This window comes from Ursus arctos, unplaced genomic scaffold (genome assembly GCF_023065955.2).
Source record: "Ursus arctos isolate Adak ecotype North America unplaced genomic scaffold, UrsArc2.0 scaffold_24, whole genome shotgun sequence".
Classification (NCBI taxonomy): domain Eukaryota; kingdom Metazoa; phylum Chordata; class Mammalia; order Carnivora; family Ursidae; genus Ursus; species Ursus arctos.
Window position 1 is genome coordinate 11,940,634 of NW_026622919.1, and position 27,594 is coordinate 11,968,227.

General features: G+C 56.3%; 1 protein-coding gene across 5 annotated transcripts in view; it reads right to left on the minus strand.

Moving 5' to 3' along the window:
• Positions 1 to 4,977: 4,977 nt before the first annotated feature.
• The window catches only part of AXIN2 (axin 2), a 30,675-nt gene continuing 8,058 nt past the window's right edge, over positions 4,978 to 27,594 (minus strand). For 3 of the 5 annotated variants that reach the window (XM_048212776.2, XM_048212772.2, XM_048212773.2), the window contains exons 3-11: positions 24,117 to 24,257; positions 15,659 to 15,761; positions 13,149 to 13,289; positions 12,487 to 13,001; positions 12,019 to 12,210; positions 11,476 to 11,709; positions 10,865 to 10,960; positions 9,494 to 9,661; positions 4,978 to 6,025 (exon numbers count right to left, since the gene is read on the minus strand). In XM_048212776.2, the coding sequence (XP_048068733.1) occupies positions 5,899 to 6,025; positions 9,494 to 9,661; positions 10,865 to 10,960; positions 11,476 to 11,709; positions 12,019 to 12,210; positions 12,487 to 13,001; positions 13,149 to 13,289; positions 15,659 to 15,761; positions 24,117 to 24,257 (1,717 nt within the window). In that variant the 3' untranslated portion in view covers positions 4,978 to 5,898. The remainder of the gene's footprint in view (positions 6,026 to 9,493; positions 9,662 to 10,864; positions 10,961 to 11,475; positions 11,710 to 12,018; positions 12,211 to 12,486; positions 13,002 to 13,148; positions 13,290 to 15,658; positions 15,762 to 24,116; positions 24,258 to 27,594) is intronic. The other 2 variants (XM_057317733.1, XM_048212778.2) reach the window with 2 other exon arrangements.

The following is a 27,594-nucleotide window of genomic DNA, read 5'->3' on the forward strand; positions in this document are numbered from 1 at the left end:
ACTGGGAGATGGTGGGAGAGAAAGCTGACCTCAATGCCTGTGACCATTGGATCCTTTCCCCATCCCCTCCATGTACCATGTCTACAGCATGAAAGGCTCAGGGGCTCCCAACCACATAGTTTGGTCCAAAGTTGAGTTTGGGAAAATGGAGCCAAGTCAGATGGCGAGGTAAGAAGGGTCGTGTGCGGTCACAGGATGTCTGGAGGAGTCTTATCTGCACTCTCTCTATCACCCAGGGTGACTTTTTATCTGTAAAGCTTTCTTTTTTCTTTTAAAGATTTTATTGTTACATCGCCGCTCTACCCAATGTAGGACTCGAACTCACGACCCCGAGATCAAGAGTTGCACGCTCTGGGGCGCCTGGGTGGCACAGCGGTTAAGCGTCTGCCTTCGGCTCAGGGCGTGATCCTGGCGTTATGGGATCGAGCCCCACATCAGGCTCCTCTGCTATGAGCCTGCTTCTTCCTCTCCCACTCCCCCTGCTTGTGTTCCCTCTCTCGCTGGCTGTCTCTCTCTGTCAAATAAATAAATAAAATCTTAAAAAAAAAAAAAAAAAGAGTTGTGCGCTCTTCCAGCTGAGCCAGCCAGGCGCCCCTATCCGTAAAGCTCTTGTACAGCAAAGTGTGAGCCACAGACCCTGTTCGCGAAGTGGCTTACAACTCAGGGCAGGAAAAAGAAAAAATAGAAGTGACCCTAGGCTGAGCGCCGGAGAAAGTCAGGGTCCCCCTGGATTGTGGAAGGGAGGCCGGGGGAGGGCAGGGAGGGGCGTGGGTCGGGGGGCACACCAGGGCTTGCATATCACCAGTGAGAGAAAGGAGGGAAAGGGCTGAGCAGAGTCAGGTCTGAAGACCGGATGGTGGGGCTCGGCGGGTGATCATAGCGGCGGACGTGTACGAGGCCAGACTGACCGCCAAGAGCCGTGCGCACCTGAGCAACTTTCACCGGCCCTGTGAGGGGTGCTGGTGATGCTGGTGACTCTCCTCAGGTTACCAAGAGGCAAACCCGGGTAGAGGGATGTTCACTGCTCAAGGCGACCCGGCTTGAAAACGGAGATCCTACCAGAAAGGCAGGCTCGGCTCAGACTGAGGAGAGCCTTGGCTGTCCGGGCTTGAGATTTAAGTGGATGGCCTAACCGTGGCTTGAGGGCCAACCGCGAGCAAGGCCCTGGAGAGTCAGAGACAAGCCCTAAAATGGACTTTGATCCAGAAATTCTACATGGAAAACCTTCCTCCTAATAATTAAAGACTATTTAGCTATGAATACCGAGGGAGCTAGAAAGATTTCATTACGATGTGACTTATAATTGCAGAATTTGTAAACTATATAAATGTCCAACCGTAAGTGGTTGAATAAATGCGGCCGTACGTTTAAGTCGTGCTGTAGAGCAAGGCAGGAAAATATTATTGGTATGGAAATACGCCAATGACATGTTACTGAGTGAGAAATACAGATTACAGAATAATGTGCACCATATGGTCTGATGTGTGCGTGTGTGTTTTAACCCGGAAAGATACCGTAAAACGTTAATAGTGATTATTTTCATTATAGGTGATACCAAAATTGCTATTGGTAGTTTCTATTTTTTTTTTTTTTTTGGCCTCAATTCTGTGACTATTGAGAGCCTACTAGGCGCCAAGCACCGCACTGGCTGTTATATACGTGATGGTGAATAGAGGTACATCTGTTCCCTGCTTCATGGGTGAGTGGGCAACGAAATCCTTGTCGTCTAGTTACAAATGAGCATGTGCAGTGAACAGGTGAAGGAACTTCTGTGATGGGGAGGACCAGGTGAGGACATGCCTCGGACATTTAAGTCAAGACCTGAGGCTATAAGGCAGACCACCTCAGGAAGGGCTGAGGGAGGGGGTGTGCCCAGCAGAGGGAACAGCATATGCAAAGGCTCTGAGCAGCAGAGCACATGAGGGGAACTTATAGGTCGGTGTGGACGAAGCTCAGGGAATTTATGTTTTCAGGACGGGGCAATATCCAGGGGGAGGCCCCCCTTCCTGGGACGAGCCATAGAATACAGTAGAGGCTCATTCTCATATCAGATTTTTAGAAAATCGGGTTGATGACATGGAACAAGGACACTAAGGAAGGTGTGACTCCCTCTTTGAATCATCTACGTAATTTGGGGACTTCCTGTACAACCAAGTGATTTATTAAAGGTTAAAAAAAAAAGGAATACTCTTCTTTACCAAAAAGAACTCAAGGAAAACCAAAAACAACCACAACAAATCTAACCTAATTATTCAAATAGACTGGAGTATTTTCTTTGGGGTAATTGCCAATTTCCTTCTTTGACAGCACAATTATGATCCCAACATATTTGGGGGTAGGGGGAGAGTAGAACAGGATCCTTTTTCCCAAAGCCCCACATTTCAAGCCTCTCTACATGGACTGTCACCCTAGGTGAGAGTCCACACAGAATTTCCAATAATTGTATAAAGTCATAGATTTAATGAAAACTTAATGACGCTCTGGGGCCAAGGCTCTGCTCTAGCTGAAAGCCGCCCCATCAAGCAGCCTACGGGCCCATTTGCCCACCACCCTACTGGTTTTGTGTCAGGGGCGAGGGAAGCGGGATGCCAGAGCCCAGATGTTGTAGCAGGAATGGGGAGGGGTGGAATTTCCAAATGAGGAGCTACTAATAACACAGGCGGTAAGGATGCAGCCCAAGTACCCGAGACCTGGAGTGAGATCCTGAGCCTCTGCACCTCACGCACTCGGCCATCAGAGCAGCCCTGGAAGGAAACACACCGACCATCCCCACTTGGTAGCGGCAGAAACTGTGCCCCCCGCCCCGGTCTGCACCCCACCTCATTAGCTGGTTAACAATTAATCTGAGAAATAAGGCCAGAGCAGAAGGAAGCACCAGGGAATGAGCACTAAGGGGGTGAACTGGACTGGAAGCTGGAGTTCAGGAAGGGGAAGATCCAGGAGCACGGGAGCAAGTGCGACTCCTTCGGGAGAGGCCGGATTGGAGCCGGTCCTGGCCAGTCGGGGCGGGTTTCTGAAGGGCTGGGTCTTAAATGATTTGGGGGGCAGGGAAGAAAGAGCAGACAGCCCAAACTGTGTTTTAGCTTTCTCTTTTGAGTCATAGATCCCTTTAAGAATCTAATAAAACTAACGACCCTTTCCTCACAGGGGATTCCACAATGTCGAAGGTCCAGGAACCCCAGGAGCCCATCAGGGCCAAGTGAAGCACGACTGATTGTTAAAATGCTAGAGGCAGAGAAACGGGCCCTCTGCCCATGGTCTTCTAGACTTGAGTCCAGGTTTGTCTGAGCCCCAGGTCTGTTTCATCCCATGACTCTCATAGGATGAATCAAAAGGCCTGAAGATTAAAAGCCCCGACACCCCACCCACACCACCCACACCAGGTTCAATCTCTTTGTCCTTTCAGACTGGGAAGAACCTTACAGTTTGCAAGTGGGTTTGGGTTACCTCTGCTGTGAGCCCCCCATTCCAGCCTCATTAGGCCCAAGATCAAGGACTCTTGCAGCCCGGTGTCCCGTTCCCTCGCGCCCTGGCCTGCCCCGCCAGCAGCCGCCCCATGCCTCCTAACCCTGCCGCGCTGAGGCTAGCCGGTTCCAGGCAGCCCCTCACCCCACGCGGCCGCGCCCTGGCCTCACCCTACCCTGTCAGCCTCGCGCGTTCCAGCGGGGACAGAAAGCCAACCGCATTTGCCGCAGTCCCCACCACAGGAAAACTCCTCATGTGAGAAGCCAAGTCCAACGGACGCTTTCTTTCTAAAATGGGTTCATTATAGGACCCTCTAGGTAGAGAGACCGGCTCTCCCAGATGGGAAACAGCCCGACCTCCGAGCGCTCAGCGCACCGGGAGGTAACCCGAGTTCAGTGAACAACGGTCAGCCGAATTCCATGGGCACACGGAGTAAACGGTCCAGCGAGCCTCGCGGTTCTCTTGCTGAACCCCCTTTTCTTCCGACCGCCTTTCCAGCCCAGACCCTCCAGGAGGCCAGCCCTTGCTGAAGGCCTCAGCTGAGGTCACTCACACAGCCAGGCTGCTTAGCACTGAGCTCAGGGTCCATCAGCCCCACTGCACATTCTAGATCCACGCGCCGTTCTCTGGAAATTTCCTCCCAGGACTCCTGGGAGGAAGCCACCGCCACTCCTCATCTCCTGGACCTACCTGGCCGGATGAGACCTGCCTTCGAGGAAGAGGCTGCACAGACGTCAGAGGGAAGGGGAACGTCAGAGGGAGTTGTCACGGCCTGCTGGGGGACAAGAAAAGCCTCAGCCATTAACCAGGTGATTTTGAAGACAGTTTTTCAGAACCCGGGGCAGGGCCAGGTTGGGTGAGAAGAGGTCAAGGCCAGTCAAGAGAGGGGCTCAGGCCAGGTGGGCCATGAGGCGCAGGTGCCTCTGCGCTGCTCCCACGCCGGGGGGACTCAAAGACGAGGCGGACGTTTTGAAAAATATAAAATTTTAATAAAGGCTACATCTCTTAATTACAATAATTATTGTACCAAGTAATTTTCCTTAAATGAACTCTTTATAATGCATAATTTACAGTATAAGTAGAACAAAATGCCATGGCAAAAGTCCTTGAGTACAAGACTTGTAATAAAAAGGCATAAAATATATTTGTACATAAACCCCTTTCAAAAACCAAGGGAAAGCTGGAGCCCTCAATACAGGGCGACACACGGGGCGGGACGCCGTGCCCGTACAGGTACTGTACTCATTTCAAGTCAAGCACTAGAAATAGTGGATTAATACTCTTCTGTCGTACAATATATACAGACGTGTAGTACAGGTCACGGGGGCAAACCGGATGCACAGATTAACTTAACACGAAAACCCGAACGTCAGAATGAAGGTGTCTGGAGGAAAGGGCGCTGCTAGGTCTTCACACAACTGTCTGCTTCTTTGCAGGGCGGGGGCCGGGGGCGGGGGCGGGGGCGGGGCCGGGGGCGGGGGCGGGGGGCCGGGGCGGGGGGCCGGGGGCGGGGGGCCGGGGGCGTGTTTCCAGAATGGCGGGGGGCCAAAGGCTAGTTTGAAAAACCGACCGACCACCCAACCACCACGCCAATGAACTGTTTCAATACAAGCACGGGTTGAACCCCAAGGTTCTAGCGGGCCTCAGCCGCTGGGCGCTGGGCCTTGGTGGGGAGTTAGAAGGAGTTACTGAGGCAATCTGGGGTCCCCAAAATGAGGCTCCCCCCCGCCCCACAATGGATCCCATCCCACACGATGACCCCAAATGGCGGTGACGTTGCAACATAAATCCCTCCTTAAGACCTTTATGACGAAATAGAGCAGCAGAGAAAAAAAATGCACCAATTTTCTGCCTGTGTCAATGGTAGGGCACCATTTAAAAAAGTCCATCTCCGCTTGGAGAAATGCAGGGCAAAGCAGAATAATTCCCCTTTTAATGAAGAAATCATGAATGCACCCCTAGCTCAACTCCCAAGTCTGGACAGGACAATTAAGCCTTCCCCTCTCCCCCTTCCGTGTTTAAAGCAGCATATCCATAAACTGGGGACGGGGGGGATCAATTGTTCAATAAATAGCGGTAAGGGGTCCGGTTCAGGTAAGCTACACGCAGATTCTCTTAGTTCGAGGGTTTCAGCTCCCTAGGCAGTCATATATTATGTATGGCAGTCTCTCGAATACAGTCTTCAATAGCCAAGAGTGGTCATGTTTTTAATAAATAGTTCAGGCTTTTCTTATCTCAGTACCCAGCTCGTGAATAGTGAAAACCAACCTCCCTACCCTCCCCCCCCTCCCCAAGTGGCCAGTGGCCAATTCTTCCCGAGATTTTGTCTTCTTCATTGGTTCAGTTTTCCTTCAAAACGTCTGGTCGCGGTCCGACCCGGCCAAGGCCGGCGGCGCAGGCGGCGGCTCCCCGGCTCAGCGGCGGCCCCCAGGCTCAGTCGATCCTCTCCACTTTCCCCAGAATCCTGCCTTCGTACATGGGGAGCACCGCCTCATCGTCCCAGATCTCCTCAAACACGGCTCCGCAGGCAAACTCGTCGCTTGCTTTTTTGAAGTAATACCTTAAAAGGAAAACCCAAAGAGCATCTTGGTGATGCGTTTTCTACTTTGCTTGGAAGAGAGGTGATGTCAACACGGAGGACTGAGGGGTCCTAGGGTTCTGCCGCAGCAGGTGTGCATGGGAACCTTTGCCCGCAGCTGATTTACACCGGCCACCGGGGCCACTGGCCCGCAGGCGGGGGCGATGGGGCAGGTGGGGGTCACCCGGGAGGCACGGCAGGAGCAGCCGGCGGGGGTGGCCTCCCACCTGCAGTCCTTGGCCCAGAATGCTGGGACCACCCCACACGCACACTGGGCAGAGCACACTCCGGGGAGGCGAGCCACCTGCTTCTTTCTCCCCTTTCGGGGAGGGGTGTGGGGGTGGGAAGGGCAGGGCACGCCGGGTCCATCAGCAGCAGCTGAGGTGGGGGTCCCTCCAAGAAGCCCCAGACCCAGCCACCCTGAACCTGTAGAAGTCTGTGGAAGGCTGACACCTCCTGTCCTTCCCACCCCGAAGCACCCACAGGCCAGCTCCTCTGGCCCAGCCCTGGCACAGCCACAGGACAGGCTGCTTTCCTCGGTGGCCGCTGCAGGAGGCTGGCCAGCCCCATGGTGGCAGACAGCCTCGGCCTGGCTATGTTTCCCTCCCCTCCGCTTCCACCCCACCCCACCCCTCCAGGGTCAAACACTAAAGACCCTTCTATTATGCCCCTTGATTAAAGGTTCCTTTTATCCCACCCCAGACTTCTTTCTTCTAAGGCTGTTTAATTGTGTGGAGGCAAATGACCGGCCTCTCTCAGGAGAGCCACATTCAGAAACAACTGCTGTCCTCCAGGCGGGCCCACTGCCCGGCCCCTTCCTTCCCTGGCCCCTTCCAGGGAGACCCCTCGGATGGATTAAACTCGCCCCTGCAAGCTGTCACCTTCAGCCAATAAAGGCCACTCCTGGAAGGAGGGTCCCGGTCCTCTGGGTGGAGGGGGACAGCTCTCTAAAAAATTTAATTGTGTCTCAGGGTTACAGTTGGTTTTTGTTTCTGTCTTTTCATTTGAAAGAAAAAAACAAAAAAGAATTCCCCTTGGTTAGAGCTCAACTTCTTTCCTCTTTAACGAAAGCAAGCCAAATACTTTCGCAGGAGATAAGGCTAAATAAAGCCAACCAGCTGGTTTAGTCAAGGTGCCGTGCTGTTAGCGCTCCCAGCTGGGCCCCAGCACTGGGGTGAGCAGCCTGGCCGGACGGGGCAGCGAGCGGGGACAGGGAGGGGCACGGCGCACAGGGGTCCCCGGACAGTGGGGGGAAGGCCCCTTCCTGACATGAGGCTCCGATTCTGACGCCACCCTCGGTCGTGCCCCTCAGCCCCCCAGCCCCGACCCCTTGGCTCTACCAGGTCGGGCTTTCAAGGCACCTCTGAGCAAACACGCAGTGACCTTTTCCAGAACTGCACTCTCTTCCAGAGAGGAGAGAGGCCACATTCCCTCGGCCCTGGCCCCAAGACTTCAAACGCACTGCGCTGCCCTCATCTTCTCCAAGAAACGGGCTTTTCCACTGCAACATGCTTTATGTGGCAAACTCTGCTTTCTTCTGACATCTGGCACCAATAGCGTCTGGCACGTCTGGAGAGACCGTTCTCCTTTTGAACCCCTGCCATGTTGAGATTACTCAGTGCGGCCCCGGTCCCCCCACTCCGCGGCCCCATCCTCGCTGGGCTTTTTATTGGGGGGTGAGGGGGAGTGCGCGGGAGGACGGGACACCACCCCCACTGGGAGGGCCAGGCATGGCACCCCGCGCCGCCACGAGCCCGCTCCGGCCGGAGAGCAAGCAGAGAGAGAGATAAGGCGGCTGGGAAGGGTCTGGCCACAGCCTGATCCAATCAGTAAAGAATTTGAGAGTCAACCATTTGTGCAAGTCTTTGTGCATTAAAGGGGAGGCCGGGGCTTCAAAGCCAGGCTTATTAAGTGTGCCTTAGAAAAAAAAAATCAGAGCCAGATGTGGCCGGAGTGGCTGAGCGCGAAGCCTCCCCTGCAGCCTCTGCTCCAAGCTCCACGGCCCTTCTCCCCTGAAGGTCACCTGCAGTTCCACTCAAAGTCCAGCCGAGTCACAGCTGAGATCAAAATGAATCCCCGGAGGGGCGCACCTGTGTAATTAGTTTCACCGTGTGTCTGTTTAAGATGAAAAAAAGAAAAGGAGGAGGAGGAGGAGGAGGAGGAGGAGGAGGAGGAGGAAGAAAGAAGCAGCAGCCAGGGCTATTCCCTAATCCCTTTGATACATTTTCAGAATTGTGTCTGCCCTGGTGTCAGATGGAAAGATCTGAAGCCCAGCGCCATGCTCCGCTCCTCCGTCACTTACAGGGTCCCCGACCCCAAGCCCCATCCTTTCCCTGCAAGAGGAATCACCTTGGGCCCCTGGCCCAACCAGGTGGAGTGGCCGGTAAAGCCACACGGGGCCTGCTCCAGACGGGCCGGGGTCTCGGGGCCCTGGCGGCGGGATCCAGGAACCGGTGCCCGCTGGGCAGGTCCCTGAGTGCTATGCAGTCCTGCACTCCCCTCTCGGGCTCGAGGGGGGGGGGAGGCTGGCACCTTCTGAGCACATACCGTGCTCCTCCTTAAAGGAGTGCCCCTCCCCAGCCCTGCGCACGCAAGCCGAGATACGGCTGAAGCAGAACCCACGCGTTCCCTTGGGATGAAGGCCATCAAGAAGGAGCAGCTAGGACTCTGGACGGACGCAGGTGGAGTCATCATCCACCCCGCGTTCAGGGGGAGGTGACCATGACATGGTCCCCGCTCTTGAATCCCCTCTGGGGTCCTAGAAGGCCAGGCTGGCATGTCCACCACGCAGACAGGGCAAGGAGAGCTAGAAGGAGGGCGAGTGCCCTTGCCCAGGCCCCAGCAGGAAGAGTGGCCAGCCCTGTCCACCCAGTGCCCATCCCCGGGGCCTGCCCGCCCTCTGTTATGGACACAAGAGCATTCCTGCTTCACGTGACCCGTTCCATAGCGCGAGGCAATTCTTCAGGCAGAAAGGCTGAGGAAGGAGAACGTTGTCTCTATTTCCAGGCAACAGCCTCTGCCCTTCCCCGAGCCTTCAGAGTGGTCAGCCAGTCTCCCCTAGACCCAAGCCTCCTCATCGGTCTGTCCGTCTGTCTCTCCCCGACACACACACCGCTCTCTGCCTTTCGGGAAGGGCCTCCACGAGATGGCCCAAGCCCAGCTCTCCTGGCCAAGTCCCCTTTCTCCTCAGAGTCTGGTTCACCTGGTAGAAAAAGCCCATCCAGGTCCCCACAGAGCCCTCCCAGCGGCCTCCCTGCTGCTGCTGTTATTTCTGTCGGTGATGAGAGGAGAGAGGAAATGAGAAGGAACAGAAGCGCCAGGCAGCCCGACGGCCCGAGCGCCGCCCTCCCGCCCGGCCCCTCCCGGGTCTGGCCAGGCCAGGGAGGTGACTCTGGCTCTGGGTCCTGAGCAAACAAACTGCGGAGCAGCAAGAAGCCACAGGGCTCTTACCTATAATTTCCCTTTTTGCTGAGCTGCTCTTTAAAGTGGCCCAGGGTCAAGCTCTGAGCCTTCAGCATCCTCCTGTATGGAATTTCTTCTCCACAGAAAAAGTATGTGACGACCAACTCGCTGGCCTGGAGCGCGTGGACCCCCGCCAGCTTCTTCGGCTCTCTGTGACTGAGAAAGAAGATGGAACACAACACGTTCAGCATTCGAAGGTGGCCAAGTGCACACCACACACACAGGCCCTTGAACACGGGCTCCAGAGAGAGCGTGAGGCTGCAGCTAGGAGCTCAAAGGGGGCTCGGGTGTGCCCCCTCGGTCCACGTGTCACAGAGGCAGCCAGCTCTGGGGGTGCAAGGTCCAGGTCAGGTGCGTGGGGCACCTGGGAAGGGACAGTCTCCTTTGGGTTGTACACACTGCTACTGTCCCCCTCACTACCACCCAATGGGGTCTTTTTCAGGAGGCCACGAGCAGGTGATTGCCAAGGAAGACGAGGGGAGAAGCTGCCATAGAGCCATGGGTCCACTCAGGCCAACCTGGGAACGCTGCAGAGACAAACCCAGAGCGTCTCCTGGGACAGCACGGAGGCCAGAGCCCATGGGCAGGGTTCACTCGGTCATTTCGACCTCCCTCATTTCTTCTGAGTTTGTAGAGTGACTTAGAAAAAGCCACAAGCCCGGACAGCTGGTGCACTTAAGGTCAACCAACGAGAAGAGGGTCCGGGGTGGCGGCTTATGCAGGGCTTCAAACGTGGCTCGCTGCTCAAGATGAACGAGCTGAGGAAGAACACTTGAATATGTGGACCATTTTAGACCCCGTGACCGATTTCTTTCTAAATGCACCATCCTGGAATTCAACGGAGCCAGGCTTTGCAGCCCACTTTGCAAGAGTGTAAACTTATGGAAAGAATCACGGCACTGCTGGGGAAGACCCGGGGTTCTCCCCAAGCAAAACCAACAAATCTCTGCGACGGCGGAGAAGCACCTCCCTGCTCCATGTGACGAGACGTTTCCAACTTGCTAGCTTGCAAGCTGAATGAGGGCACTGTTTCCATCTGGGTTTGGGGACCCCCTTTTCTCCATCTGCTAATGGCTGCACACCTCGGCTTTTGACGAGTGCGTGCCCGGGAACCCCGAGCCATCCATCACTTCAGGAAGCAACACCTGTGTAAGTCCCAACGCGTTGTGCAGACAGGGTTTCCACGGTCCTGGCTTATGGCAATAGCTGCCTTTAACCTAAGTTCCTCGTGGCTGTTGTGCCAATCAAGGGGATATGATATCCTAGGAAAAGTTTTCAAGAATCCCAACGCCAAGGAGTCAATGCCCTGGTATATAAACCACGAGGGGGATCTCAGCAAGGTCAGGTAAAGACACTCACTCTTCGGAAGCCAGGCTGGGGCTGGAGAAGGGCGCGCCTCCTGTCTGACCAGTGGCCGAGTGGTTCCTGTCCCTCTGCTGACCGGCTGCACAGCACCTGAGAACACAGTGGGAGCGGAGGACGGAAAGTGAGGCGAGTGGGGAGCAGACGGAAAAGCTGTACGCTCTAGGCCCTCACCGTAGACCCAACTTCCATCCACAGGGAGCAGCCATCCGAAGCCCCCTGGGAGCCCGGGACGGGGCGATGCCAGCCCACGCCAAGGGCCGAGGCTCTAGATCTTCCACGGGTCAGGGCTCTCCTGACACGCTCATCTACCCAGCCTCGCGTGATCGGGGCATTTGTAAGGGATGGGACTTGTAAGGAATGATGGAAATTCGCTCTCCTCCTGGGCCTGCCTTGCCTAACAGGTCCTGCTAGCGCTTCAGCACAAACACAACTAGGAGGAACAACTTCTAGCAGGTGGGAAGACCACGCGTGTGTGGCCGGAAGCCACCCCTCCTCCCTGAGGAGTGCGGGGACGCAGGCAGAGAAGGCCCCTCCCTTGTCCGACAGGCCAGGGCTCTGCCCCCGGACCAGCCCCCCGCCCTCACCTCTGCACCGCAGCTACTCACCGCTGCTTTGGGGGCTTGGACACCTCAGCCAGCCGGCGGCAGGCCTCCTCTAGCTGTGCCAGCGTGTTGGGAGGGGTCAGGGGAGGCATCGTGGGGTCCTGGGTGAACGGGTGGGCTCGGGGGGCAGCGCGGGGGTGCCCGTTGCTGCCCCCCAGCAGGGGGTGCCGGCCGGCTCGCTCGGCGGGGGACGCACGGCTGGACTCCAAGGGGTAAGCCTTTTTTGTGCTTTGGGCACTGAGCAAGGAGTGAGAGAGAATGCAGAAGGAAAAGAAACGGGGTTAGAAACCCTGGAAAATGTGACTTCAGGAGAACTTCTCTATCCTGCCTTCAAAGAGAGAAGAGGAAAAAAAAAATGACCCCACCATCACACGGACGGGGGCGGTGCCGAAACAGGGCATTTGTGGGGTCTGCTCAGTCCCACGTTAAATATTAAGACGGCAGGAGCAGAAAGTCCCATTTGTTTTCGGCGGACTGCAGACACAGCCATCCCCACACCTCCGCGGCGACGGCCCGTGACCCCGCCGCGCCCGCGGCGCTCTTTACCTAGGGGGCTTGGGTTTGCTCTGCCGCTCACTCTCCAGCATCCACTGCCACACATCCTGCGACCTGTCTCCTTCCTCCCCGGGAAGCTGCAGCGCCCCAGCTCCGCCGGGGGCCCCTCCTTCCCTGGCAGGCAGGGCCAGGCCCGGCTCCACGCTTCTCCCACTTGGCTTGGGCAGGGTACTGCCTCTGCTGCTGTGGGAGACCAAGACCCACACCCAGCCCAGAGCCCCCGTTACATCTCCGCGACGCCTCGAATCGGGACAGAGCGGCGGGTGGTGGGGTGACACCAAAGACCCATGCACCTGCTCTCCTTGCCCCGCCCCCTTCCTCCCCCCCCCCCCCCCCCCGCCGCGCCTCCCTCCTGGAAGCTAAAAGCCTGTGACCGCTGAAGCCCCACCTCGCATCCGCCCAGGGCTCTGGCTGGGAGAGCCAGCCCCACGGGGATGCTCCGGTCTGCCCGCCACTTACCCAGACTGCTCAGCCGGCCCGGGCTCCAGGGCCTTGGGGTGGCTCCTGCACTTGGAGTAGCAGTAGTACTCGGCGGCCCCGGGGCAGAAGCAGCGCACCCGCTGTGCGGCCTCTGCCTCCATTTCCTCCTTGCTCTTGGGGAGGGCGTGGTGGTGGATGTAGTGGTGGTGGACATGCTTCGTTGTCTGCTTGGTCACGAAGCCCTTGGCTCCGAGGAGGGGGCACCCGGGTTGCGAGGCGGACACCGGGGGCAGCTTGCCCCCAGGCGGGAGCAGGGGGTGGTACTGCTGGTGGTGGTGGTGGTGGTGGTGGTCAGGGGAGCGGGAGCGGGGGCTGTAGCGGCCCACGCCGGGCGACTGGCAGCCGGGGGTCTTCAGGACCCTGGACAGGTGGTCGTCCAGAATGGTCTGCGGGTCCTCCTCATAGCTGCCGGAGGGCAGGAGGGAGAGGGGGTGCGGTGTGGGCCCCCCCTCCCTGGAGCTCAGCGCTAGCTCGGAGGCCTCCTTCTCTTCATCCTGGAGGGGCAGAAGGGGGAGCGACCGGGTAAGCAGGAGGGACCAGCCTGGGTCACCAGCACGTCAAGGGGAGGGGCGGTGCCAAGGCGTGGGGAGGGCAGGGCGCGGGGACAGCTCCGCCCGGGGAGGGACAGGGCCCGGCACTACCTCTCGGATCTGCTGCAGGCGCTCCTCCAGGCTGTGGCGGCTCTCCAGCTCCAGCTTCAGCTTCTCCAGCCTGGAGATGAGCTCAGCCGCGAAGGTGGCGGGCTCCACGGGGGTCATCTCCTTGGGCAGGCGGTGGGTTCTCTACGGGGCAGGGGGAGGAAAGACACGAGGCATGTTCAGCAGGGCCAGCACGCGGCACCCGCCGGAGCTTCCCGGGCCCAGCAGCCACGGCCACGGCCACGGCTACAGCCACAGCCACAGCTGCACGGGCAGGCGGGCGGAGAGTGGCGGGTGCGGCGCCCAGGCTGCTCGGGAGCTTTATGCGCCAGCGCCGCGGCCTCATGGAGAGCCACGGTCCCCACCGGCGTTTGCCGTGGGCAGGAGCAGTTGGTCGCACTCCGAGGGGCCCCGCTTGTTCTCTCTGTAGTACAACCAGCCCGTCAGTAGCTACTCTGAAGTAGAAAATCTTCAAAGACTGTTGTCAAACATCAAAAAAAAAAAAAAAAAAAAAAAAAAACCCAGCAGCCCTCTGAGGTGGGGAGGGGAGAGGGACCAACTCAAGGAATAAAAAGTAGAGTCTAAACAGAAAGGGAGCTGGAAATTAAAAAAAATAATACGATTGGAAGGGAGGTGGGGGCGGAGGGGAAGAAGAGGGGAGGGAAAAAGGGAGCCACACGGCCGGATCAGAAGAAGTGGTAATTTATTTCGTGGCCGCACACTGCGCACCTTTGAGGTGGCGTTGTCTCAACACTGTGCTGGATCTCCCCGGCCCCCTGCGCCCCTCCTCCCCGGCTCTGTGCAGAAAACGAAGGGAGACGCTGCGGGCCGCAGCAGGGCACCGCTGAGCTTGGCTGCCTGAAGCTCATCTATCAGGGGAAAGGGGAACATCCCCAAATCAAGTCCACAATATACAAAGGCATCGAGGGTGCCTGCCAAAAGCAGCAAACAGAGGACTCCCACCGCCCGGCTCTCCGTCCTCTGGTCCTCCCGCCGCCCCCTCCCCCCAGCTGTCGGCCTCCTCCTTCCTCAATTTCCCTCCTGCTCTGCCCTTTCCTTCAGGATGGGTGGGGGCGGCAGAAAGCCGACCTGCAAAGGCCCACGTTCCCCCTGCAGCTAAGCTGGGCTCACCTCGGCAACTGGTGCCCACTTAGCCACAGAACCGAGGTGGGGGGCGGGGAGAGAAAGCACCCCCCTCCCCCCCCCCCCCCCGCTGCTCTCATGCAGGCTGGCTCAGTGCAGCCCGGATCAAAGCACTGCCTTATGGAGAAAGTCGATTTGCACACCCCAGGACAAAATCATCTAATTTACAAGCTTGGGCGGTAGAACTTTTATTCACACACATACTCCCCTGCACACCCACAGCCCTGCCCCCCAAAAAACTTGTATCCTCAACAGTGCTGTACTTGCGGGGTAGTATTACTGAGGAGGGGGGATGCTGAAGGGCCCCAGGAAGGCATCGTAATATGCTAAATGTTCAGACCAAGTTAAGCCCACCCTGGACTGTGTCAGGGGCTTTCGGAGGGGAGTTGCTCAGTGACAACAGCCCACGCACGAGTGCCACATGGAATTTAGCAATTGGGTGTGTTCATTTTCTGAACGCAACATCACCGATGGGCCAATTGTCGGAAGCTGGCAGGAAGGATTCGTGAACACAGATGCCACTCAAAGCTGGGCGCTCTCCTCCCCTCCCTGAGGAACAGTGCTCTCGCAATCTCGGAGCTCAGTGTATCGCAAGCACAGCTCCTAAAACACGGACGAGGGGGCTCTGCTGAGTCTAGGGGGCCACACGCTGGCTGCCCTCCAGGTCTTGGACATGGAAGAGGAGATACAGGAAAGGATCTGCACGCCCTGCTGGCCTCTCACGTCAACCACAGGGAGAAGCTGCTCATGAGACCCTCACTTCCACTCAGCAATCATCAGGCGCAGATTCAACGGGAGGCACTAAGCCGAGTTCTGGCGTCGGGAGCGGACAACACGGGACAGCTGCCTTCCAGGGCTTTAGAAGTCAACAGGAGAAACGTCCCAGGGTTGCAATTTTCCTTCTGCCTCCTCATCCACTGATTCGGCCGACACGTTTTAGTAAGGACCTGCTATGCGCCAGCCACTGCTCTAGCCGCTGTGGGCAGGGCACTTCATGGAACAGACAAAACTCCCTGCCCTCAGGGGGCTTCCGTTCTAGCAGGAACCCAACGAAGCATGGATTAAGTCCCACCATTGCTTGGTTTCTAGAAGAGAACTGCTTCAGTTTCTCATGCAGAATTTTTTTTTTGAGTTGAGAATAAATGCAGAGGTTCGAGTAGGTCACCTTGAACTTCACTCTGCTCAGCATCGCCCCCCAAGGAGCCAGGTAACACCTTTTGCCTCGTTCCCCCTTCCTTCCCTCTCCCCTAGCAGACCCCAGGCGCTGCTTCTCCTCTTACCCTGGACCTCCCCCGCTCCACCTCCCAGCCCTGATCTTCAAGACTCAACATGGCCAAAAGTATCTGCCTTCCCCTCCAGACTATACTCACCGGGAAATGAGGTAGAGACACTTGGCCATTGGCCTTCACACTGCGATGCATTTCTCTCTGCAGCTGTTTCTTACTCCCCACACGATAAGGAGGGATTCCATCTCTAAGGGAAGGGAAAAGACAGAACCCACAGGCTCACGAGGATGCTTTCAGCACGTGGGCTAACTCACAAGCCCTCCTGAGATCCCACCAATGGACAGGGCCATCGCATGCCTCCACGTACGTGTGCCCCCGTCCTGGGCCCCATGGCTATTCCCAAGGGCAAGGACCGATCCAAGATCAAACCGCCAAATCCCCTGCCCATCAATCCCCTCTGTCAACTTGGCTCCCTCTGAGATTCAGGATCGCAACTTGGAAAGAGTCTGGTAAGCTCCTCTGGCAGCTCTGCCTTGGAGTGGCTTACACTCTAGCCAGCCCACAGCGAAGGCTCCCCATTTCAGTTTACAGGGGGCCCACACAGGAGACTCTGAGGCCCCTTTGGTCCTCCTTACAGTCGGCCGTACTGCCCCAAATCAGGCTGCCAGGGCCTCCTGGAGCATACCAGGGCAAAATGCTGTAGGAAGAGGGACCAGGCCCGCAGAAAAGCTGAGCCAGGCAATAATGAAGGGGTGCCATTCTCCAACAGTCAAGCCCCTGTTTCCAAATGTCCTCCTTTCGTAAATCACCATGAGAATATCTTTGGGCTCCTTCCCTCCTTCGATTCCAAACCCTAACACCCCTCAAACTAAGGAATTCCCAAGGACACATGACCAATGTAGGCATAAAGAGAAAGCCCCTACTACATGGCACTCTGGGCAATTTCAAATATTTGAGGACCTACTATGTGAGACCTTGTTCCAGGCGCCAGGCGAGACAGCAGTGAAGGGGATAAAAATGCAGACGACTGCCCTCACAAAGCTTATATTCTACCGGGTGGCGGGCAAGAAGCAGGAAATATCAACACAAAATCTACAGCATGTTAGAAAGCGGTTAAGTACTGGGACAAAATACAGGACGGGAAATGGGAAGAAAGGATGGGGTGGGGGTGAGGGAGTTCCAGTTCCATGTGGGGGGTGGGGGAGGGGGTACCAACGAAGTCCTCGCTACGAAGGTGACCTTTGAGCAAAGACCTGAAGGCAGGATGAGTCCCTATGTCCTTCATCATTATACTCCAAAAAAAAAAAAAAAAAGTGGAGGAGGTAAGAAAAGTAAAGAAAAGCCTCCACCCCAGCTTGTCTTCACTAAGACATGACCTGGAGTTGCTATGATTTAAAAAAAAAAAAAAGAATTTTGGGGGCACCTGGGTGGCTCAGTCGTTAAGCGTCTGCCTTTGGCTCAGGGCGTGATCCCAGCGTTCTGGGATCGAGCCCCACATTGGGCTCCTCCACTGGGAGCCTGCTTCTTCCTCTCCCACTCCCCCTGCTCACCCGCCCTGTGCTCCCTCTCTAGCTGGCTGTCTCTGTCAAATAAATAAATAAATAACATCTTTAAAAAAAAAAAAAAGAATTTTGTGCTTGAAAGCAGTCACACAGTCAAGGTGTGACTCTTTTCCCACTGCTGTCCCTTCTAGAGGCCACTTATTGACAAAAGCCTCAGGATTCCGACATTCCTATAATGAATCATACTTGGAGGCTGTAAATATTGAAATGAGGTATTTGGTTATTTCCCTTTTCCTGGCGTTTTGTTCATCACAGGGTGGAAGGAGGAAAAACATCTTTGGCTCACCAGCCGTGGGTGAAAATCAGCACTGCCTAAAAATACCCAGGAGCAGCCAGGGGTAACTGGTTGACCTCTAGCTCCTCATCTGCGATGCCCTAGAATTCCAAGTGGCTGCACTTTCCAGAAATCTGTTGACCTGGGCCAGGTCACAGGACCACTGTGGGGATGACTGGGATCACAGTCGGTCAGTACATCCGGGAGGCAGGTTAGCCAAAGCCTGGCTACGAATTAGCACAGGAAGGATCACTGTACTGAGGGTCCAGGGGAGAAAAGGGATCAATATCTGAAGCAGGGGGTGCACCTGGGTGTCTCAGTCCATTGAGTGGCCCGACTCTTGGCTTAGGCTTGGGTCATGATCTCATGGGTTGTGGGATTAAGGTCCGAGTAGGGCTGCTCGCTCAGCAGGGAGTCTGCACAAAAGATTCTCTCCCTCTGTCCTCCCCCTCCCCCTGCTTGTGTGTTCTCTGTCTAAAAATTAATTAATTAATTTTTTAAAAAAGTATCTAAAGCAGGAACATACACATAAGGGTGAATCCTGCCCCAGAGAAAGGCCAAGAGGGCCAGAGACAGCACACAGGTTGACCAGTGCAGGCCGAGTCTCTCAGACAGCCTCCTGCTCACTGGACTGGGCCCTCGAAGGCCAGAGAGGATAAAAGGTTCTAAGTCCAGAAACTTACAGAGCCACCTGGAATAGATTTACCAAACCTCAACGTTTTCACCTTGGAAACACCTATACAATGGGAGAAAACTGGGTGCTCATGAGCATGCCTGGCTTGACCAGTAACCAGATTCCACACCAGGGGCTGGGTCTAATGTGAGGCTGCCCACCCCCAGGTATGTGTTCCCACTGTGGGTCAGACTCATGTGACATATAATCCAACTTCATCCGACTTCACCAAGTTTTACAGATGGTCAGAGACGCTCTGTAGCTCTCCTGGGGTCAGTCAGTAGCAGTTAGACCCACGATCCAAATCTGAGCCACTGCTGAACTCCAGAAGAGGTGTCCTTAACTCAGCGACCTACCCTCCTACCCCCCCCCGCTCCCCCCGCCTGGAGGAGCCAAGCTTCCTGATGGTCCGATTCCTAAGCCCTGTGAAGTCACATGACATTGGAAGATCTGGGGAACATTCTGGAACATAGTACCCCACCACTTGGTACTCACTGGCTATGGGGCATGCCAGGTGGTTCCCAAGGCACACTCAAGATCCCCTTTGTCTCTTGCCTAACATTCTTTGTGGGGTGAGGGTGACTATAGGGGTCCTCCAGGTTGGGTCTCGTACTGATCTAATCCACTTCCGTTGCCCCAGGGCTGCCCCATGAACAATGTCCATGCCCTTCTCCTGACCAGCAACACCTCTGCAGACTTCAAAAGGGTGGCTGGCCTCTGCTCCAGGCCTCCTCCTGACAACCTTGGGGAGGAGTCAAGCACCCCAGGGACTTCACTGTGATACACGCGAGGCTTCAAAGGTCCTAGAGGAGGTCCCCATCCATCTCCCCCAAGACTCTGTCCTCAAGTGTCCTCTAGTAGCCTCTGCTCTTCCCCTTTCCACCCAGATGGAAACCAGTGGTAAGGTTTTTATACCTCCTTGGCTTTGTCCATACAGAGCAGAAGAAAGAAGAGAACTGGGGGAAGTACCTATAGAAAGGGGGAGGTGGGGAGAAGCAGGTGCGTGGCCGATTGAAGGCAAAAGGAATAAATGATTTCAGCACCACCCCCGAGGCAGGTGAAGGGGCCAACGGCAGGGCAGGAGAACTGTGACCAGGGCAGAGAAGAGGGGGCTCACCTTGCAGAGGCTCAAAGAGGCTTATTAACAGGTGCCTTCACGGAAACAGGGCTTTACCTCCCCACCAGCCAAGAATCTTCTCCCAAACAGCCTCACACGCCAGAAGAGGACCCCTCTTCTCCGTACGCGGGCTCTAGAACTTTCGGGTCTGTCTCTTGGACGCTCAGCACGGTGAGCGGCAGGGTGCCTGAGTTTCGGTTCCTATACCGTCCTCCTTTAATTACAAGCATTTTAGCTAACGAGCCCGCTGCTGGGCCCAGCTGCTTCTGGAGAGCACTGGTCCTGAAGCATGGACTCCACTTAGCTGCCATTTAAGCCGAGCCAATTAGCTTAGCCTTTGGACTCCGCTGTGCCCAGCCTAACCTGGGTGCCGTCTGCCCGAGGCTTAGCAGTACCGGCTCGCTCGCACACGTGTCCGCTCCCGTTCCCATCTGGCGAGCACTCAGGAGGCAGCCTCTGACGGCAGCCAGCATCAAAAGCCTGGTCTTGTAAGATAAGATAAGATCTGAACTTCACTCGGGTGCCTTCCCTGGTGCCCTGAGTAAGCCCATGAATAACATACAAGGAAACACAAATAGATACATAAAAGATCCCGTGCCACCCTTCCGCGGGAACCGCGAGGGAAGTATCCCGCGCTGGTTTTATGGCCCCTGACTGTAAGAGCAACTTTGCACAAAAAGAGAAGACCGAGAGACCCCGGGGTCGTCGGCGTAGCTTCCACACCTCCTGGTCGCCCCGAACACAGAGGCCACACTTGGGTGGCGAAGAACCGGCTGCCGGTGATGGTCTCCGCCCCTGGCTGCATCCCCCCAGGCCTGATGCCCTGCGAACGGCCCCACGAGCCTCTGCGCCCAGCACTCCAAGGCACTGGGTTTTAGGGCTTTGCTGGAGTCTGGCAGCTAACCCCCCCTCCCCAAAAAATAGAAAGCGATTTCTTCTGAGAATACAGGTTTCAGAGTCACGGGCTCATAAAGCAGCCCTCTCAGAGGCCTACTACGAAGGCCCAAACCCCCAGCCATCTTTACAGGCTTTTTACTTAGCGGGAAAACAGAAGTCAGCAGCGGGCTTCGGGAGAAGGCAATGATTTCCTCAGAGCCCCTGCCAGCTCTGCACCTCCAGGCCCCCCGGCACACAGCTCCCTGGAACAACCAAGTGCAGGCCGGCCCTTCCCAACTTCTACGCCGGCCCTCTTGCAAAGGCCCCCGGGACTTAATTGGTCCTGTCGCAAATGAGACGATTGCTTCCCGGGCTTGTGTCTAATGAACTCCAACCTTCTGGAGTCTATTGAAGACCGCCTGTGACCCCCTCTCCCCCTCCCCGGCCGGGTCCCCTCCCCAACTCCCAGCAGGGCGGCCAGCCCCAGTCCCCAGGCCCTGGCAGCCCCCCTGGCAGCCAGAGCCGCCCATTGTGACGGGGAGAAATAGCCAGGGCTCTTTTCATGCTTTATGGGGCGCTCCTATTCACTTGTTCAAGGAAATTTCAAAGGGGCCTGCTACCCTCTTATCCCCGCTAAGCTTCCCCAGAAGAACAATGGGCTGAAAGCGGTTCAGTTCAGCTTTTCATCCCCCACACACTTTATTTCTCGCCTGCTCCGTGCTCTCATCTGTGCGAGGCCCACAATTGGCAGAGCTCTGAAGAGGGGTCTAATCCCAGCCCTGGGAATCCCGGGTGACCCGCCCGACACAGGGCAGATCACACACACCCAGGGCCAGCCGGCCAGAAAGTGGCTCGCACAGCCCGAGCTCTCCATACACGCCACGCCTGTAGGGAAGCAGAGGAGGGCCCAGGGATCCCCGGCGCCTGGCGGCCCGAGACCCATAGGAACCCCCCACATCCGGATGATGGGCTCTTATTCCAGAGACCTCTTTGTCCCCCACCGTGGTCTGCGTGAGGCAAACTAGCCTGGACAAACAACTCCAGAGAGAGGAGGGTCCCACACTGATGAGAAATTCGCCCCAAGGTGGTATGAACCTGCCCGAGTGGGTACAGCTACGCCGGCTGCTCGGGATAACCTGCCCACGTGCCTGGGAGATGGCTCCGGGACACCGAACACTGATGTCAAGAAGGTCAGGCCCACCACTGAGGCCCTGGGGCTCCGAGGCTTACCAGGCATCTTCCCTTGGCCTTGATGCCCTGGTTTACTCTCTCCACCCATCCAAGGCCGCTGACAACGCTGAGGTCCTGTCACTCGGGACCCAGGGGTACCTAGTGTGCCCCAAAGAGAAAGTGACGTATTGAGGGGCTCACCCTTTTCTGTCTCTATACCCACGTGGACTTTACTGGCCCACGCCCTACCCCGGCTATCTAGAACAGCGGACTGGCCAAGGGAACTTCTCCGATCCTGGATGGGGGCTAGCCGGGGCTTCAAGTCCACAAGTGTCTTAGCTGACATGGGAAGGGTGGGAACCTTAAAGTCATCTCTAACAAGAAAAACTGAGAAAGTTCTTCTGGGAAGGGAATAATAAGGGGGGGGAGTGCAGGGGAGAAGTTAGAACTTGTTCCCTCCTACCCTTCCCCCAAACCGTTCAAAAAGAAAGCAGTGTGAGTCCCTAATAAATTAAAGAAACTCAAAGTGGCTCAAAGGTCTCATTCTCGACTGGTCCTCCCAACACCTCCTGTTGGAAATGTTCACGCTGTCCAGGAGGGGAGTGACAGGCAAAGGGCAAGGCTGGGGGGGCTGCCGCACTGGCACTGGGCCCTACTGTCCCAGCTGTGAAAGTCACAAGTGACCGCCTACCTTTCTGACTGGGTCTCGTGAGGCTCAGACATGTACGGGGACTACACCCAAGTTAGTTCGGCACGAACCAGAACAACGCCTCAACGGTGGGGACTGAAGTGCAGGCAAGGGCCCGAAAGCCAGCCAAAAATAGTCTCTAAGAAAACCAAACAGAAGCCTTACAGTCTTAACTACACGTGACCTAGGAGATTCACTCAACGCCCTCATTCCAACCCAACATACTCTCCTTTTACTCAAGACGCCAAGACTTCCCCCCTCCTCCCCCACGCAATCCAAAATAAAAGCTAAAGGAGTAATGTTGTTAGAAGCAAGCACAGAGGCAGGAGCAAAATACGACAGCAGGCAGAATGACCAAGAGAAAAAAGAAAAGCCATTTTTAAAAAGTGGGGGCAGACAGCCTCACGTGGCCTTGTAGGCTAGGAGATAACACTACAATATAGGATGAAAACAGATCTTGATATTCGTGACTGAGATTAAGCAATAAAGTATGCCTAATACTGTTTAATTAAAATAGAACAAAAATGTATTATTTTAAGGCCTGTGACCATCAAAGGATAATTTTTCTCAAGTATGGATGGAAACCTGACTTCCGTGGAACCCCTCATTTCTCCATGTTGGATGAAAGAGGTGTACCCTTATTCTATTTTCACTAACGCCAGAATGCTCTTCTTGTATTCAAAATGGAACCTGTCACCTTGTGGCTCTCTCTCCCTTTACTGACGGGGGATCTGAGATAACACAAGGAAAGCCGCTGGGAAAACCGACAGCAGAATCCCAAACCAACCTCATCGACTTCCCTTCCAACTGGCTCCGTGCCACAGGCCAAAGCACAGGACACTGGCCAACAGAAACCAGATCATTTCAAACCAACTGGAAGAGGAGACGGTCCAGTGCGAGGGTGCTAAGAACAAACTCTACACACGCCCTAACGCGCGGCTCCGCGGGTCTGCCTTCCAAAGCTGTCCCCTTGGCCGAGGAGGCTCTTACTGCCCACGCACCTGTGGAACGTCTTCAAAGGCCATTTCTGGAATGGTAGTTCTCAACTGGATGTTGGGTGGGCTCTTGGGGGACTTTTGCCCAACCCCAGGCTCCACCTCCCTAGGCTCTTCTGAATCAGGATCTCAAAGGATGGCAAGAGACGGAGATATCCAGCTCAACACCCACACCCACACCCACACACACACATGCGCGCACGCACACGCACACGCCCCGCGATGAGACTCAGAAGAATGGCTGTTCTCCACCCAGAGATCACCACTGCATGACTTCAAGTGACTTCAGTGCAAATTGTGAGCCCACCTGCCAGCCTGCTGACCTCCTCAGACCTACCAGGCTGATGCCTTGGATTGTCTTTGGAAAGCAAAGGAACAAACTCCAGGTGGGTGTGGGGGGTGGGCAACACAGGCGAAGAGCACACTAAGAGGCACAAACCTCCAGTCACAGACTACGGCAGAGGGACTATTGTCCATAACACCGTAGCAACACTGCATGGTGACAGGCGGGGACTACGCTTATCGTCAACACTGAGTAATGTACAGAATCGTGGAATCACTACGTTGTATACCTGAAACCAACAGAACATTGTGTCAACTATACTTCAATAGTAATTTTTTTTTTTAAAGGAACAAACTCTTAGTATGCCAGATGCATCTTGAAAAGAATCAAGATCAGACACCTTTGGATAGAAGCCCCACTTAGGGGCAGAACCTGACACACTCCGCCAGCACTTGGTGACCGGCTGAGGTCCACCTGAACACATCCAGGAGGGCACATGATGCCCGGCGGGCCTTGAGCGAGCTCCGGCCTTCTGCCCCTCACCTCCCATGCTTTTTCCTTCAGAAACAATGAACACACCTCCCTTCCCACGCCACCCTGTCTCCCACCTGCTGGCTCTGCAGACTGGACACCCTGGGTTTCAAGCCCAGCCGGGCACTTCCATCCAGGGAAGAAAGCCAAAAGGACAATCAGAAGATGGCTTTCTAGACTCAAGAATCCATGGATGGTCATCTTAACCCTTATCTTGCTTTAGTTTTCTACAGGCCAACTTTCCTTTCAAGACCCCATCGCCCTCCCAAACCCAGACCGCAGAGCTGGGACACTCCCCTCCCAGTGAGCAAGCGCCCATACACACCCAGATGGGGTTTGCAAAGCCAGCTGAGGAGGCCTGAGGGCTCCGCCCTGCTGGCCTGGTGGGTCACACTGCCAGCCACATCCACGATGGGGACAGCAGGATACTTACACGCTGCTGTCCGTCATGGACATGGAATCGTCAGTCAGCGCGTCGCTGGATATCTCACTGTCGTTGGCGCTGGTAGCCGGTGCAAAGACATAGCCAGAACCGACGTGGTATGGATTCATAGGATCGCTCCTCCTGAAGGACCTGCAGGCCAAGTACAAGAGCAGCGCATCACCGCTTCGCTCCGGACACCAGGTGACCAGGCAACCCGGGGACAAGGGAGGGCACGATCCCACCATGCACGGATGCCAACCTGCTGCCTGGGGCCAGCTGCTCATCGGGGCAGACAGCTGGGGTGACCTAAGGGAGGGCGGCCAAGCCACCAGCTCATCCTGGGAAGAAAGCAGGCTGGGTTCCCCTGCTGCCAAGGGCAGGTCTGCCAGGGGACAGAGGAAGCCATAACCAGCCCGGAGGATCCTACAAAGAGCTAAACACATACTCCTGGGGGTGAGGGGGGCTATCAAATCAAAGAGGAGAGTAAGTCTGTGGAGGTGAAGGGTCTTCTCCCTCCCCACCACCATATCCAAGCCTGCACTGGAAGAACACGGTTTTAGGGCCCCAAGAGGTCTTAGGCATCCAAACTCTCCATCGGGTCTGTTAGCATAGTTCCAAGGTTCAAGCCACCCAAGGCCTGGCATCGCCTTCTCGTTCCCACCCTGCACCCAGTACGCTGGACAGAGGGGACAGAAAAGCTCAAGGCAAGGCTCAGGACTTGCACCCCACCTGGAGCTGGCCTCTGCCGGGCCTTCCCCGCTCCCCCCACCGGGCCCGCCTCCTCCAGGCAACTAGGCTGAGAGCAAGGCCTGCAGGATCCGAATGGGCTGCACAGCTGTTTCACAGGAAGGTCCAGGCCCGTCCTCCAGTGTCTCCTGCCCTTTGCTTCAGGGGCCCCTGCCGCCCCAGTCTGTCCTCCAGATCTCCTCGCAGAGCCTCCAGTGTGCCTGGCCCCGGCGGGGCTGCATTCGTCTTGTGTCACCAGCGAAGGACGGAAGTGGGGGGAGGAGGAGGAAGGGGCCACTGTGGTCAGCGGGCTCCAGGAAGAGGCCCGTCAAGCCTGAAGTCGCAGGAGGCCCTGCTGACAGAGACCCCGGCATACTCCACTGGGCCCACCAAGTCTAAGCCAACAGCTAAGAAACCAACTGCGGGAGAAGGGGAAGGCCCAGAAGAGAGACTCCATTCCATCCGGCCATCGCGCAGGTCTCTAAAGATGGCCTTGGGGGTGGCAGATGAAAGGGACTCGTGAAAGGTCAAAGCAGCCTCTCCGGGCCATCGCCAAGCTCCTAGTCACCTCCTGCCTGTGCGGCACGGTGCTGGGCTCTGGACTGACCCGGCCTGGGTCTCCGGTCTCCTGGCACCAGTGGCCTGGTCACCAAAATGGGGGGGGTGCCACTGGGGAGGCAGACGCCGCGTTGGCACAGGCTCACAGAGGGGTGCAACTTCACACACTTCACACCCTCCCAGGCTTGCAGCCACCTGGGGGAGGAGGTGTCCTGGGCCCGCCTCACCAGCGTGCCGTGGTGGCCCCACAGGACAGCAGCCTGCCCTGGGGCAGAGCCAGGGGTCACTGGCAAGACACGGATTTCTTGAGCTCTCACCCAAACTCTTCCTGCCTCCTAATACAGAGACCGGCCTCAAGGGTTCAACAAGTTCTCGCAGCATGTGGGACCCAGGCCAGGCCACCGCACTGGACGGATGGAGGGGCGGGTGTGGGCAGGAGCCGTGGCCACAGTGTGGTGTGAGGGCCTCCGCGGCGGCAGCTGGGATGGGACGGCCGGGCCCCGTCGTGTCGCTGAGGCCTGCGCTCCAGCCGGAGTGAGGACACCAGCGGGAAAAGTTACACCCAGAGTCTGAGCATTTTCGAGCCCGAATGAACCCAAGCCGACCTCCTCTATTTAGAGATGTGACTAAACATCAGAGAGTTGCCACACACAGGGCACTCATAAGAGGCGGGCTCTCTGTTTGGGGCGTGGCTGCACCCCCCCCCCCGCCCCAGCACACAGTAGGTGCTCAAGGGACGTCTACTGCCCAGTCACCTTGCAGCCTCACAACCGTGGCAGGAGGCGCAGAGCCCGGGGGGGGGAGGGGGGGGCAAAAGCCTTGTTGGAGGCCACCTGGCTGGACATGTGGCCACAGCAAACCCACATCTAGATACTCCCACGGGAGCTCGACGTCAGCAGGGACCATGATTCTGTTCTACTGAGCTCAACCGAACATAAAGCCAGATGTTGGAAACGGCACATGGGTGCAGAACTGACCAGAAAGTGCACATGAGGAATGTCCTGCTTGAACCCGTTGAATACTTTGGCCCGAGTGACCCTGAGCTGTCCTTGAGATACCGGCCCTGTGCTCAGGTCTGTAGAGGGCACGATGTCTCCCCACTGTCCAGGATATGCTGTGATGATTACATGAGGACCGTAAGGCCCTCCAGGCCTCAACACTGGTTTCTTGTCCTCAATGTGGGATTTCCAGGCACTGTGGGAGCAAAGGAAGGGCAACTGACTTTTTTTTTTTAGAGAGGAGATGGGAGGAGGGCTGACTGAGTAAAAATGTCTCCTAGTTGATGAGGGAAGTCAAAAGGAAGGAGAGGATGGCACTGCCACTAAAGGCAAGACGAGAGGAAATGGGCTTTTAAGTCGGAAAGCACCAAGCACCGAGCACCGAGTGGACCCACGGAGTGGATGGGGTTATGGACTCACCCAAGTCTTTAAAACAGTCCAAAGTTCCCCGCTCTCTGGGTGCTTGGACCCGGCTACTGCGTCAAAGCAGGACGGCGAGGAAACTTCTTTCAGGCCCCCTCCCAGCTTTCAGAAGCCCGGAGGTAGGAAAGTGCGCTACACCCTTGACGGGGAAAGGGAATCGGGAGGCCGAGAGCTGCTGCTGGCTTAGCTCCGGCCAGCAGGTGACTGCGGTCAAGTCAGCGCCTCCACGGACGTGGGGTCTCCACCTAAAAGTCACCTGGTTCAAACACGGCCATCGGCAGGAAATTCTTACATTCTCCAAAGACTCAAGGGCACTGTGATTAGGGGAGATACTGGTAATCCTCCAAAAAAACAACTGCCGAGGAAAACAGAGCTGGCGGGGGGCGGGGGGCTCTTCCTTCTTCTGAGGTATTTATCATGACTTATGGTCACACGGCGTTGGTACGTCCACGCCTTGAACGCCCGTCCCACGCAGCCAGACTGGAAGCGCCATGAGGGCAAGGGCCAGGCCTGTCTTCCCTGCAAGTGGCTCCCAGCTGGGGGAGCGAGCGTGGCAGAAGCTCTAGGCTTTGCTTGAACAGCCTTAAAAGACCTGGGGCCATCTGATGGCTGGCTGGAAAGTGTTTTGGTCTAAGAGGCCTTAGTACAAGATCAAAAGGGCCCACGCAGCCCTGAAGAGCATTCGGACAGGGCTGCTGTCTGCGGTATTCACTCAGTGACAAGGTCCTGGAGTCAACCTCTTCGGTGAGCAAACCACTCAATAGAAATCCCTCCTCCCTCCT